We start from the raw sequence: 15882 nt of genomic DNA, 5'->3' as shown, positions 1-15882 counted from the left end.
ATAGGGTTTAAACTTTGCAAAAGAAATAAATATATGTAAATGGAAAAGCTCATGGTCTACTCACTTGTAATTATGTTAAAAGAATGCTATTGCAGAGTTCCAAATTCTTACCATTACTGAAGGAGGTTGCATATCCTTTCTGTTCTTTATTTTTAAAACTTTCTTTATTGAAATTAAGTGATTACAGAAATGTCACAGTATTGTGGGATAGTGATACTTAGCTAAAGTCGCAAACACATTTTAACCCTTCACAAGGAGAATTGTCATATCATGGTCTATAAAGTTTATGAACTCTACAAACTTTGACAGTACAACTATTCCTTCCAAATTGGGTCATGTGTACGTTTCTTTCCTTTTGCTTAGTGTAAGCTGTTCCCTCGTTCACTTTCTTTTTTTTTTTTTTTTTTTTTTTTGGGATTAGCACTCTTTTTTTTTTTTTTTTTTTTTTTTTTATTGTAAAGCTACTATACAGAGGGTTACAGTTACATGAGTGAGGTTATGAGTACACTTCCTCTTGAACATTGTTACCCCCTCCATTGTTTTCCCCCTACCATCCCCTCCCTCCCTCCCTTCCCCGAGGTTCTTTTTTTTTTTTTTTTGATTGTGATTAAATGATTACATAATTTCAAAGTCACAAGTTCATTCTAACTTCCCTGGAGCAAATTGTCTACCACAGTCTGTAATATATAACAGTGTTCACATGTTATATACCATATTTGTGATCAGCAGCATGAGGATATTTAGTAGTGGTTCAACCAGATGAGCGGGAGTTCTTTGTTTCTTAAGTCCTGTTAGTTTTGTCGTATCACCTAACCTTTTGGATTTAGCATCCACTTATGAGGGAGACCATGTACCGTTTGTCTCTTCGTTCTTGGCTTACCTCGCTCAACATGATTCCTTCTAGCTCCATCCATTTCCCTGCAAATGCCATTATTTTGTCATTTCTAATGGCTGCATAATATTCCATTGTGTATAGATACCACAATTTTTGGATCCATTCATCTGTGGTGGGGCACCTAGGTTGTTTCCATATCCTAGCTATTGCGAACAGTGCTGCAATAAACATGGAGGTGCACGTGTCCTTGTATATTGGTTCCTGTTGTTCAGGGTAGATGCCTAGAAGTGGTATGACTGGGTCGTAAGGGAGGTCAATCTTTAGCTTTCTAAGGACCCTCCAGACTGCTTTCCAAAGTGGTTGTATAAGTGTACATTCCCACCAGCAGTGTAATAGGGTTCCTCTTTCTCCACATCCCCTCCAGCATTTGTCGTTGGCTGATTTGTGGATGTGGGACATTCTGACTGGGGTAAGGTGGTATCTCAGGGTTGTCTTTATTTGCATTTCCTTCACCACCAGGGATGATGAACATTTCCTCATGTGTTTCTTTGCCATTTTTATTTCTTCATTTGAGAAGTCCCTCTTTAGTTCCCTTGCCCATTTAGTAATTGGTTTGTTAGGTTTGGGAGGGATTAGTTTCTTGAGTTCCCTGTATATACAGGATGTTAACCCCTTGTCTGATATATTGCTGGTAAATATTTTTTCCCAATTAGTTGGTTGTCTTTCTAGCTTAGTTGCGATAGATTTAGCTGTGCAGAAGCTTTTTATTTTAAGGTAGTCCCATTTGTCGAGTCTCTCTCCAACTTGTTGTGACCCTGGGACTCTGTTCAGGAAGTTCCTTCCTGTGCCTATTAGTTCAAGTGTCTCTCCTACTCTGTCCTGCAGTAGTTTCAGAGATTCAGGTTTAATGTTAAGGTCTTTAATCCATTTTGAGTTGATGTTGGTGCATGGTGATAGGCTGGGGTCCACTTTTAGTTTTCTGCATGTGGCTGCCCAGTTTTCCCAGCACCAGCGGTTGAAGAGGCTGTGTTTCTTCCATTGTATGTCTTTGGCTCCTTTGTCGAATATCAGCTGGCTGTAGGCCTGTGGATTTATATCTGGATCTTCTATTCTGTTCCATTGGTCTTCGGGTCTGTTTTTGTGCCAGTACCATGCTGTCTTTGTGATTATAGCTCTGTAGTAGAGTTTGAAGTTCGGCATGGATAGCCCTCCCATATTGTCTTTATCCCCTAGAATTGTTTTGGCTATTCTAGGTCTTTTGTTGTTCCATATAAATTTTTGGACTGTTTTCTGTATTTCAGTGATGTACGTCATTGGGATTTTAATAGGAATTGCATTGAATTTGTATATTAATTTTGGAAGTATCACCATCTTTACTATATTAAGTCGGCCTATCCAGGAGCATGGGAGGTCTTTCCATTTCCTAGTGTCTTCTGCAATTTCTTTCTTTAACTTTTTATAGTTCTCATTAAATAGTTCTTTTACATCTTTGGTTAGGTTAATTCCTAAATATTTTATTTTTTGGGAGGTTATTGTGAATGGGGTTGCTCCCTTTATTTCCCTCTCTTCCTGTGCGTTATCAGTGTATAGGAAGGCAACTGATTTTTGTGGGTTTATTTTGTATCCTGCTATTTTGCCGAAGTGACTTATGATTTCTAAAAGTTTGGGGATGGAGTTTTTGGGATCGTGGAGGTATAGTATCATGTCGTCTGCAAAAAGGGATAGTTTCACTTCTTCTTTCCCTATGCGGATCCCTTTAATGTCTTTTTCTTGCCTTATTGCCCTGGCTAAGGGTTCTAGGACTATGTTGAAGAGGAGTGGAGACAGTGGACATCCTTGCCTTGTTCCTGTTTTTAGGAGGATTGGTTGTAGCTTTTCCCCATTAAGTATAATATTGGCTATTGGTCTGTCATAAATGGCTTTTATTGTTTTTAGAAATGTTCCTTCTATTCCTATTTTCTCCAGAGCTTTTAGCATGAATGAATGTTGAATTTTATCAAAGGCCTTTTCTGCATCTGTGGCGATAATCATGTGATTCTTGACCTTGGCTCTGTTGATATGCTGGATTACATTTATTGACTTACGTATGTTAAACCATCCCTGTGTCTCTGGGATGAAGCCTACCTGATCATAGTGTATTATTTTTTTTATGTGTTTCTGGATTCTGTTAGCTAGAATCTTGTTAAGGATCTTTGCATCTGTGTTCATCAAGGAGATTGGCCTGTAATTCTCCTTTTTGGTTGGGTCTTTGCCTGGTTTGGGGATGAGTGTGATATTGGCTTCGTAGAATGAGTTTGGGATAGCTCCCTCCTTCTCTGTTTCTCTGAAGAGCTTGAGGAGTATGGGTATTAGTTCTTCTTTAAAGGTCTTATAGAATTCTGCTGTGAATCCATCTGGTCCTGGGCTTTTTTTTGTTGGAAGACTTTTGATAGCTTCCTGTATCTCATTATAGGATATTGGCTTATTTAATTGGTTAACTTCTTCTTTGCTCAGTTTGGGTAACTTGTATTTCTCTAAAAATGCATCCATTTCCGCCAGATTTTCTTCCTTTAGAGAGTATAGCTTTTGAAAGTAGTCTGTTAGAATTGTTTGGATATCTTGGGTACGTGTTGTGATGTTTCCCGTGGCATCCCTAATCCTATTAATATGGGTTTCCTCTCTTCTTTTTTTAATTAATCTTGCCAACGGGCCATCAATTTTGTTTATTTTTTCAAAGAACCAGCTTTTTGTTTGGTTTATTTTGGTTATGGTTTTCTGATTTTCTAATTGGTTAATCTCTGCTCTCAATTTGGTTATCTGGCTTCGTCTACTAGCTTTAGGTCCCATTTTTTCTTGTTTTTCTAGCTGTTTTAGTTGCAACATGAGATTATTTACTTGGTCTGTCTCCATTCTCTTGATGTGGGCACTGAGGGCAATAAATTTGCCCCTCAGGACTGCTTTTGCTGTGTCCCACAAGTTTCTTTGTGAGGTGTTTTCATTTTCATTGAGTTCTAGGAAATGCTTTATTTCTTCTCTGATCTCTTCTGTTACCCAGGCCTTGTTAAGGAGTGTGCTGTTCAATTTCCATGTATTAGAGAAATTTCTGCGGTATGCTTTGTTATTGAGAGCTAGCTTGATTCCACTGTGGTCAGATAGGATACAGGGGATTATGTCGATCCCTTTGTATTTGCTTAAGTTCCTTGCATGAACTATGATATGGTCTATTTTGGAGAAAGTTCCATGAGCTGCTGAGAAGAATGTGTACTGTGTTGTTTTAGGGTGAAATACTCGGTAGATGTCAGTTAATTCCGCTTGAAGTATGGCCTCACTTAATTCGGTAGCTTCTTTGCCAATCCTCTGGTTGGTAGACCTGTCCTTTGGTGAGAGTGGCGTGTTAAAGTCTCCTAGTATTATCGTATTGGGATCTATTTTATTCTGTAAGTTTGAGAGCATTTGTTTAACATATCTGGGTGCACCGATATTTGGGGCATATAAGTTGATGATGGTTATATCCTCCTCTTGGATTGTTCCCTTTATTAATATGTAGTGTCCGTCCTTGTCTTTCTGTACTGATTTTAATGAAAAGTTTATTTTGTCAGATATCAGGATAGCTACACCTGCTTTCTTATTGGGGGAATTTGATTGGTAGATCCTTTTCCACCCCTTCACTCTGAGTTTGTTTGTATGTTTGGCTGAGAGGTGGGTCTCCTGAAGGCAACAGATGGATGGGTCTTGTTTTCTGATCCAGTCCTCAGTTCGTTTTCTTTTAATTGGCGAATTCAGCCCATTTATATTAAGAGAAAGTATAGAGAGATGCATTGTTGTCCCTGCCATTCCGTTTTCCTAAGTTTTTCTTCTTTCCTTTCCTCCTGTGCTTGCTCAGTTAGACTTTGAGTAATGCCTGTTTGGGGCAGGTCCCAGTTCCTGGTTGCTTTCTTCAGGTTGTGTCCCCCCTCTTAGAATTCTTTGTAATGCTGGCTTAATGTTTATGTATTCATTTAGTTTTTCTTTGCTATTAAAAGTTTTCAGTTCTCCATCGAATGTGAATGCTAGCTTTGCCGGGTATATCAGTCTGGGTTGGCAGTTATTGGCTCTCAGGGCTCGTATGGTGCTTTCCCAGGCTTTTCTTGCATTCATTGTTTGTGTGGAGAGATCTGCAGTGATTCTAATTTTTTTCCCGTTGTAGTATAGCTCCTTCTTCATTTTTGCTGCATGCAGGATTGTTTCCTTATTATTCAGATCCATCATTGTTACTATTATGTGCCTAGAAGTGTTTCTCCTGGGATCTTGCTTGTTGGGTGTTCGATAAGCTTTTGTGATGTAGTTAAGATGGTCGTTTTTGAGGTGGGGAAAATTTTCATTGACTATCTTGTTAAATAGGTGTTGCATTCCCTTGCTCTGGAATTCCTCACCTTCGTCCACTCCGATTATGCGAAGGTTAAATTTTTTAGCATTATCTGCTTGCTCTTGAATTTCCCTTTGGTTTAATTTGAGTGATTTTTCCATATCTGTCACTTTTTGGTCCAGTTGGTGTATTCTGTCTTCTGTATCTGACACTCTACCTTCCATTTCATTCACTCTGTTGACCGTGGCTTCTATTGTGGTTTGCATGGTGGAAATGGATCCCTTTATGGATTCAATGTTGGTTCTCAGAGTACTGATCTCACCTCTCAATGAGGTGATATCAGTATGCATTACCTCTAATTTGGCGTTTATCTCACTTCTTACTGAGGTTTGTGCAGCTTCTATTTTTGCATCCAATTTTTGTTTGATATCCTGTATATCTTTTGATAGTTCATCCTTGTGCTCTTTCAATTTCTGATCCATTTCTCGCTTTATTTCTTGAGTCATTGCCTCCAGCAACCCTTGGATGTAGTTTTTGTCTTCCATTCCTGCTTTGCTCCCACTGGGGCTCTCCCCTGCGTGGCTGCTGGCTTTTGAGGTGAGCTTGCTGTCCTGGGTAGTGGTAAACCTTGTGATTTTTCTCTGTGATTTTCGCATGGGGGTTCAGGAGACTGCTCTTCAATCTTGTTTTGGTGTGTCTGTCTTTGCTTGGTTGCTGATTCTGTATTGGTAGAGAGAGTCTGTGCCTGATCTGGATTCTGTTGGGAGCCTATTTCCAGCTGCTATTCACTTAGGATTCTCAGCTCTCTGCTGTAGCAATTCCCGCCTTTGGAAGGGTTGAGCAGCCTAGACTGCTTGTGTTTGCTCCTGCGGGTGCTCTTGGGAAGATCAGATGCTCTGGATGCACTCTCCCAAATACTGGAGTCTGCTATGGGCTCCTGATGTGTTTTTGTTTGTTTGTTTTGGGCTGGTTGTGGGCTTGAACTCTAGGTTTGGGTGCTGTCCCTCAGCTCTTCAGCTCAGGGCTGGCACCCTACCATTTGAGCCACAGCCCCACTTCTGACCCTTTTTGCTTTGTTCAGGCGCCGGTCCCCTGGCCTGGTTCCGGCCCCAGCCTGGAGCGCGCTCGTTAGGCCTGTGCTAATGTGTATACCACCTTGGTTATGCAGCCTGGAGGACACAGTTCAAATTTCTTCTACTGTTGGTAGTCTTGACCCAGGGGCACTGTTCCTGGCTTGAGCATTTAAGCTCCCTTCCCGGGGCGCTCTTGCTCTGGCCTGGCCAGCAGAGTGTGCTCCACCGGCTGGTGGGGCTCTCGAACAGTTCCCAGTTTTAGTGGGTCCTGTGGTCCGGGTGTTGGGGTAGGGAGTCTAGGTCAGGGTCTGGGGATTCCCTCCAGCTCTGGTCTCCCTTGATGGATTCCCTGTCCCCTGATGGGTACTCACCCTGTAGGTCGTCAGTTGTTGTTGCAGTCCGTCAGTTGTTGTTGCAGTCCGAGTTCAGTTGGGGTGGTTGCGGGCTGGGTTGGGCGGCCCCCCGCCGGGTCGTTGCGATCGCGATTGGGCGGGTGGTCTGCGGACAGGTCCCTTTGTGGAGCTGCTGGTGCCGGGCGGCTTTGGCGGGATGGAGCCTCTCCGCTCCGGTGGAGAGTGATGGGTGGGGTGGGATCCTCCTGGAGACTCCCGGCTGGTAGGTTTCTCTGTTCCTGGCGATCCGCTGTTCTGCAATCCGGTACCTGGTGATCTGCAAGCAGCCCCCTGTGTCTCTGTGGCTCCAGCAGCCCCTGCCGGGCCGGCTGGCCGGCGGCTTGGCGCACTGCCGCGCGGCCAGTAAAGGTTGGGGGAGGGGTCTTCGCTCTTCTCTGTTCTGAAATTCTTCTTTTCCTCTCTTTCTTTTTTTGTTATTTTCCACCTCTGGTTTTTCTCTGAGTGTTCGTCTTTTTGTTGTTGTCGGTCTCTTGGGGAGATTAAAGGTTGGAACTCGAACTCTCTTTTTGGTTGGAGAGAACTGTGGCGTTTCCCTACTGCCCCGTCGCCATCTTGAGAACTCCTCCTCCCTCGTTCACTTTCACAACCTCCTTCCTATAGCTGCTCTTGAGTTGCTTAGTTCACTTTCATCAATGTCTAGTGCAGCTGATTGGCACCTCTGATATATTTTTTCACTCATTTCCCTCTGATTCTGTGCCCTCCTCCTAGCTTCCCTTAGATGTGCACGTGTATACCATATGTGAGGTCAAGTACATAGTCATTTAAAAACGATGCAACAGATTAAGAAGAGGTCATTTGTTTCTTGAGTCCTGTTTTCTTTGTCCTATCTCCTTGCGTTTTGGATTTAACATCCACATATCAGGGAGACCACGTACCATTTATCCTCTGATCTTGATTTATTCTAGTTCTATCCATTTCCCTTTCTGTTCTTTTGTTTGTTTGTTTTCACTTAGTATTTGCCCATTTGCTTGAGGGAATTATTGCTAATTAGTTGTTGGCATTTAAATATCACATTGACATAGACTATGACATGAATGTTTAATTCTCTAATGTTATTGTCAATTTTATGAAGAAATTGAATCTGAATTTTTTGTTATTATATAAAAAGCTTCTCTCTGTAAATAGAATATCATCTATCTGTCAAGTATGTGTTTGTTTTTCCAGTCATAAAACAGAATTTTAAATTGCTAATTTGAATATTTTATAATTAACAATTTTTATAATTAATCATGAGAATTAACAATTATAACTAATCATTTAAATAACATTTATGTTTTCTAGGTTATACTTAGATAGTGCAACTATTTCCCTATCTCACATTTTTTCTTATATGTTTAGCTAAAATTGACCAAGAAGCAGAGGAGACTTCCTTGACAGAGACACATAAGTGGTAAGAAATTGCTTTCCTTTAATAATTATATTTCTTCTCATACTATGCTATAAAGTGGTTAGTATAGTTCATCTCCAGGAAACAAATATTGGGTAAATTTTTTTAAGTATCAAAATACAAATTTAATATATTAGTGTGCTTTAATTTCATAATGAATGTCTGAGTATATTTTCATCTCTATATGAATTATAATTCTTTTAAATTATTGTAAATAAATTGATAACTTTTCTTTCTAATCAGATTGAGCACTAGTGAAACAGTGAAAGAAAGCAAGAACTTTATTTTAATGAGTTTGGTATAGAAAACTATTGTTTTCCTATATTAACAATAAAATTAAGGGAGAGAAACATGAGCTTCTTTTGGTTGGCCCTTCCCACACAGAATGGAGAATTTTTTTTAATATATACTTTTTATTGTAGAGATACTGTACAGAAGGGTTATAGTTACATGAGTAAGGTAATGAGTACATTTCCTATCTAGCATTGTTACCTTCTCCATGAGTCTACTTTTTTTTTAATGTTTTTTTTTAATTGTAAAAGTACTGTACAGAGGGATTACAGTTACATGAGCAAGGTAATGAGTACATTTCCTATCAAGCATCGTTATCTCTGCCTTTGTTTTCCCCCATCCCTTCCCTCCCACCTTCACAACTACACCCCCCCACCCACCAGCCTAAATTGTAAAGTTCATTTTTCAACATAGTGTCTTATACATCTCATTGTTACAATGGGTCAACCTGTATCCCTCTTTTGTTTTTTCCCCTTCAGAATGGAGAATTTTTTTATCAGACCAAGCACAGAAAGTTCATCAGAAGTCCCCCTCCTCTCATTCAAATTTTCTTTCTCTCTTAGGCAAATTCTCTGGGAAAAAATGTATGGTGTGTATGTGTATACATACATAGTTATATAGGTATTTATAAGTACATATACATTATATATATGGTTGATATATTTATTTATTTTTTTTTAATTTAATTTAATTTTATTTGTGAACATACTGTACAGAGGAGTTACAGTTACATGGGCAGGATAATGCGCACATTTCTTACCAAGCATTGCAGCCTCCTCCTTTGTTTACCCTTCACATCCCTTCCCAGCCTCCCCCCTCCCCCCCCCAATCCCAATCCTTCTCCTTCCCCCCCCCCCCCCGCTATGGTTGATATATTTAAATTGATATCTATGTCTATAGATAGATAAGCAGGCAGGCAGGCAGACAGACATTGGAATCATAGATGCTGCAAGTATCAAATTAGCTATACAATCTGACAATTCCAGTAGAGGCTGATGTTGTGATCCTGAGTATGAAGCCTGATGACAGTTTGGGGACAGAATTCAGTCTATTTGAATGCTGAACCTAAGGCCTATTCTAACTAGATAATATAAAAGAGAAGTTGCTTTTTATAAATTCTAGTGATTCAAATGTTAGTCACATCTAAAAATTGATATCCTAAAAACTAGACTAATGTTTGGCTCATAAATTATCCAAGTTGATGTGAAAATTAAGCATCACATTCACTAGAGAAAATTTATTACTATTTAGGAATTTTTTTTACCAAAAATGTTGTCATTACTGTCATTACCTTCTGTGAACAAATGCCACACTCCATTCTTGATTTGATATAAAATATTGTCCTAGACAGATTGGTTAAAAAAATTGCCCATTTTCTACAAGAAGCAAAAAAGTAAAGCAAAAACCTGACATTAATAAGAAAGACAGACACATTTCAATTCATGGTCATGACAAAATTGTAAATTAAAAGAAATGAAAAACAAAACAAAAACAGAAAATACATTTTAAAAGCTATATTTTAAGTCAGGAATGAAAATAAGAATATTAGTTAATAGCAGATACTTTACATTCTATTTGTTCAACATTTTCCCAAATGTATATATCTACAACTTATCAACATTTCTATGTAACCTGGGAAATTTCAGTAGTAATTCTGTGGAGGTAATGCACGATAGAACAAAGCTCTTAGAAATGCAAGGTACAGGAGCAGTAAGCAAGCTTGATGAGATTGGCTTGGAAAGTAGACAAGGAGAATGAGGGAGAGAGATAAATGCAGTGAATTTGATTAAAGGATTTACATAAATGAACATATCCAAATGAAATCCCCTACTACAGTTGGAACTAATAAAATGTAAAATACAGATTTCAAAAGAAATCAGGTCACATGCTATATTCTTTTCCAGAGTATAGGCTTGTATCCATAGGCTTGTATACCAGCCTCAGAGAGTATACTTCTCTTGCTAGGACTATATGTGTAAGACATAGAAGCATTTCAGCCTAGGGTGCTGAGGACAACTTCTTCGCCAAGATGGCTGGTCAGGCTCTTCTCAGGAATGATGAACTTTGGCCCAGATTCTAGAGTTCCATCTTCATTTTATTCAAGTCTGGGCAATTTTATGGACCTTAACCCCAATAATAGAGCAACAGATGTGTTTTCTGCCTATTTAAGCATTTTTAGGACCTAAGGTCCTATTTTTTTTTCCATGATACTCCCTTTTTATGTTTAATTTAGCCAAAGATCTCCTTAGCCAAGACCCCCTACCAGAATGGAAGTAAGACATACACACAATGTATTCATATCATTTCAGTAGCTTCAGCAAAGCCAAGAGAAAGAGAAAGGGGGTGAAGGGGGGAGAAAGAAGAAAACAGGGATGTGTATTTCTTCAGGCAGAGGGTTTCTCATTCTTCCTTCCATTTGATTTGTTATTGGTAATCTCATTTGTTTCTAACAAATCTCATTGGTTTCTCCCTGGCCTTTTAAGTACCCGCATTTCAGCTTTCCATTAGCCCTTTGACCTTAAGACAGAAAATATAGAGCCATTTTAGTTCTTTTAGCATGTTGAAAGGCTTTTAATCCAAGGAATTTTCTGTTTACATTGTTTAGTAAATCTACGTAACTATATTCATTCTTAAGAAAATATTTGTCACAAGACAAATTTCTGTGTTTGGACTTTTAGAAATGATGAAGAGCTATTTATAAATAGCAGAGTAAGGAGTTCAAAGCATCACACTATCCTGCCTTTGCTCAAAGCATGATCATATAGTCACCAACCGAGAAACTTTTCCTATATGTAAAGAGAAGTTTCACTGAGGTTTACCATGTGACTTAGCTTACCATGTGTTCATCACATTTGTGAAAGAAGGAAGGACAGTGTGATGGGTAGAGCCTGGCATTTCCTCTGAGCCCAGCCCCGTCACTCCACGAGTACAATAGCATAAACCACAGGAAGTACCTTGACCTCAGCTTCCTTCCTTGTGAAGAGAATGGAACCTTTGCTTTTCTTCATTCTCTGTAGGAAGGAGCTTTAGGAACAAGGCTGAAGGAATGGGACACCTTGCTCTATGTAATGTGGAAAGCTGCTTCTAATAGGACTGTAAGAGGCCTTACGAGAAACCTTATCACGTGAAAACATTGTGAAAACTTCATACACTCATAGAGGAACACACACACACACACACACACACACACAGAGTATATCAGCTTGCTGTTAAAGAAATTGCAATTTTCTTCTTGTGTTCTATGACTTTTGCACCAAATGCTGGAGCACCACCTTTGTCAAACCAACCCTAGTATACTTTAAATCATGCACAGATTCAAACACAATGATGGTTGGAAGCTTCAACACATCATTATCATCAATGAAGAGATCATCTAGTCAAACACTCTATAAAGTAACCTGAGTTAGTTGATTGCAGTGACTAACTGGATCCAGTAGACAACTACAAAATATTTTACCAAGCAACTGCACAGTACACATTCTTCTGGGCAGCCCATGACACATTCTCTAAAACCAGGCTTTTATCAAGAAAATAATTACTGCTGTGTATAGTAGATATTGCATTTTTCCAGATCACTTTATAAGTTCATAACTGAAGATATTTTAAAAAAAGCTTAGTATCTATTTTAAAGCAAGAGCTATCTTTTCTTGTGGTTCATTTATTGCCATTATAATGTCATGTGCTAATTCTCACTGTTTACTCATGCATTTTTCTGTTAACTTAAAAAGTAGAAAGTGAAAGTCCTGTTTAGCTAGAATACTAATATGTGATTTTTGAACGCATAGTTTGAAGTTCTCAATTCTCCCAGAAATTGAAATGGTGGATGAGACTTGAAATACATGCAAAACTCATAGGAATTCAATGAATATTCTCTAATCCACATTATTTCATTGAACAAGTTGTACTAGAGGATGGAGTGGGAACAATGTTGTTTAGATTAGATACAGTCCCAGTATATATTTATGTTAAGTTCTGCTTTTCTTTTCTTTTTAATCAACATACACTGCTTACTTCAGTTGTACTATCAAACTAAATGTGGTTGTTTTTGCTTTTCTACAGAACTACTTAGTATTCATGTCAGCTCATGAGCAAAAAAATGCAGTAGTTTTAGATTTGTCTAAATCCACTCTCATTCTTTTGCATATAAATTTAAAGGATAGGGAGACTGAGAGTAATAAAATCAACTTAACCCAATCTGAAATCTTTATTAACTTATAAGTTATAGCTAACTTCAAAATGTTTTCTGGGCTTCTTTATGTCCCACAGATGAAAACAATATCTAAGTTATAATTAAGTTTTGAAATAAAAATGAGCAGATTTCAGAAACACAGTTTATTCCAGCTATACATTACTTCAATTTCATTTTATTTTAGACCTGAATAAAAATCATATAAATAATTAAAAAATGAATGTACAGCTTTTTGATTAGAAAATTTACATATGTCAGTTAATTTAGCTGATGTTCTAGACTGAGGGATGAAATGCTCAAAGCTGAAACAACCTTCTTGAGTTAAACGCAAGCAAGATACAGGAACCTTCTTCACCTCTAAATGGATATTTTGTTTGTGATTCTTTCTGCCTGCTGAAGTATTTGTTTTGAAGATGCTCTGTTTGACAGGATATATGTGTACTCACATACGTGTACATGTGTATACATAAACAGAGACTGAGACCATGAGTTCAAGCCTCAGTATTGATACAGAAGCAAACCAAAAAAAATCCATAAATCTTTTCCATTCTTCTAAAAGCTAAAAACTATAATGGTGTGTGTGTGTGTGTGTGTGTGTGTGTGTGTGTGTTTGTGTGTGGTGTGGTGTGGTATGGTGTGTGGCGTGTGGTATGAGGGATTGAACCCATAACGGAGAAAGTATTAGCAAAATCATATAGGAGAATAAATTGCCAGTCTCCAGTGGCTCGCGCCTTTAATCCTAGTAATCCCACTTAGGAGACTGAGATCTGAGGATTGCAGTTTGAAAACCAGCCCAGGCAAGAATGTCCATGAGACACGTATGTCCAGTTAACTGCTAGAAAACTGCAAGTGGTAATGGCTCAAAGTGGTAGAGTGCTAGCTTTGAGCAAAAAAGCTCAGGGACAGTGCCCAGATTCTGAATTCAAGCCCCACAAATGACAAAAAATGAAAATGAAAAAAAATATTTATTTATTCTTTAAAATTTTTTCCATCATGGGGCTTCAACTTAGGTCCTGGGTGCTGTCCCTCAGCTCTTCAGCTCAAGGCAAGTGCTCTACCACTTGAGCCACAGCGCCACTTCTGGTTTTCTGGTGGCTTATTGGAGTCTCACAGACTTTCCTGCCAGGACTGGCTTTGAACTGCAATTCTTAGATCTCAGCCTCCTGAGTAGCTAGGATTACTGGTGTGAGCCACCAGCACCCGGCTAATTATTGTCTTTATAAGATGATGATTTGACTCATCATTTTGACTCAGCAGCTTGCAAATATATTAGACATATATTATAGAATCTTTTAATTTAGCTACCTAATTAGTTCACCTGCTTATTGATGACACAAGATCTTTTTCTACCTATACCCAACTAGTTTAGACTTAAAATCTTTCTTCTTGAGTCTCCCCATTGCTGGGACTACAGATGGACATCACTGTATGGTGTATGGAAGCTTTTTCTTCCTCTTTCTCCTCTCTCAATTCTTTCTTTAGGACAATTAATGAGGTTCTCTCTCTCATTTAGCTTCAGTATTAGCAAAGGCATTTGAAAACATTCAATAATCAAAGGCAAGAAGTAGTAATGGAAGAAAACACATTCGTGAAATAACATTAAATCACACATTAAAAAATGCTATTTCTGCCTATAATATTGCTTCAGTGGTATTTTGCCAAAAGAGAGACTGAATAATAAATGTGCTAAAATGGAAAAATAATCTCTCATGTAGTATAAAGACAGAGCAAGGAAAAGAGGAATGAAGTCAAAGGAATGTTGGTTCCGGTAGCTTCATATAATATCCACTGTTTGTTCATCATAGGAGAGAAATATTTAATCAGTCCTGAACTGAGGTACATGTACTTTCTCATGCCTAGTGACTTTCACAGTGTCAGTTTGTAAAGTGTTTATTCAAGGAATGGACTTCTGGCACATGGGTAAAATGAAATGTTTAGTTCATATTAGGCATATTTTCCAGAATCTTTCTGAGTAACTATTGGGAGATGAATAGAAGACTACAGGTCTTTGTTTATCTGTCTTCTGCTGGCAGACCACTCAGGCTCCAGCCTGGTATTAAAACTGAAATGACATGGAATATTTCTGCAGAATCCCCAAACAAAGACATCATTCCCTTCACAATATTGATAACATAAAACAGATTTAGTTATTTCCCAATGTGGCTTTCTTGTTTAACTACTTCAGGGCCTGCTAGAAGATATACTGTTTGCAGACCACAGGAAGAGGCTTCAGGCTTCCTAGGATGAATGCGAGAAATGTGGATTTCATGCTTTTTACTTCAGGCCACGTGGTAAATTTTAGAAGCCACACTTTTTGGACAAATGAGTTTTCTGTAGCTGTGTTTAGCTAAATTGTTGCGAAATCCGTTGTCCTGCAACACTATGAAGCAGGATGAAACCCTTTGTCAATTATGCCAAGAATATTATGGGGTGATGGTATTTCCTGAAGTCTTTCTTGTTTGCTCTACTGCACTCTGGATGGAAGGAACTCTGCATACTTCAGAGAATGGTAGGGTTGCCTTCCCATTTGGATTGATCATTACCTTGGCAAGTGCATCAGAGATTTTCTGATTCTAACAAAGTTTGATCGTATAAAACAGAAACTTCCCTCTGTAACAAAGATCACAAAGATCTACTCCAAGTCCTAAGAGGCTAAAACTCCTAAAGCTTTTGTCTATAAACTAAGAAGAAAAAGTATTGAATTACTATGGGAGATTTTAGTCACTGTATTCCTGAAATGCATGCCATCAGAAATAAAGAAAAGGAGAAATACTTTGACAAAGAAAGGGCATGTTACTTCCTCTACTTTGTCCACGGATTTCCATCTTAAAATGCTGCACTTATAGTTTTCCCACAATTAGTAAGTACAGTAACGTGCATCCATTTAAGAAGATACGGGTTTTATAATGTAAATATTCTTACAGTTAAAAAGAAACCCTTCAGCGTATGCAAAGATCATTATGTACATTCATCAAATTTTCTCTTTTCAAAATGGCAGTATCCTTAGCTTTGTTGCTCCTCCAGCCCTTCTTTTCCTGAGGAAATGAGCTCATTTTTCTTCTTTACATTAATTTCAAAACCTTGCCTCATACACTGTCCAGCCAGGGGTCATCACATGAGCACATGTCTCCCACCCAAAAATTTACAATAATAGTCACTAAGGAAACACAGACTTGAGTCACTAGGGACAATTCTTCCTCACAAATACCAAGAAGATGCCATCAAGTCGTTCTGTTCTGCTTAGTAGGTCTAAAGTACTAACCCATCTCCTTATTTTAGAAATGAGAAAACAGACAGGCCAGAGTTCCCAGACCTGTCCAAAGCCAGACAACTTGAGAAAATAAGTGATAAAATCTGGATTCAAAATGAA

General features: G+C 38.5%; 1 protein-coding gene across 2 annotated transcripts in view; it reads left to right on the top strand.

Moving 5' to 3' along the window:
* Nucleotides 1-15882, top strand: part of Fmn2 (formin 2) — a 180398-nt gene that overhangs the window by 148342 nt on the left and 16174 nt on the right. For both annotated transcript variants that reach the window (XM_042674478.1, XM_042674477.1), the window contains one exon: nt 7984-8035. In XM_042674478.1, the coding sequence (XP_042530412.1) occupies nt 7984-8035 (52 nt within the window). The remainder of the gene's footprint in view (nt 1-7983; nt 8036-15882) is intronic.

This window comes from Dipodomys spectabilis, unplaced genomic scaffold, assembly GCF_019054845.1.
Source record: "Dipodomys spectabilis isolate Male_0828 unplaced genomic scaffold, ASM1905484v1 ptg000019l, whole genome shotgun sequence".
NCBI classification, from domain to species: domain Eukaryota; kingdom Metazoa; phylum Chordata; class Mammalia; order Rodentia; family Heteromyidae; genus Dipodomys; species Dipodomys spectabilis.
The sequence above is the reverse complement of the archived record's forward strand: the minus strand, read 5'-3'. Positions and strand labels throughout refer to the sequence as shown.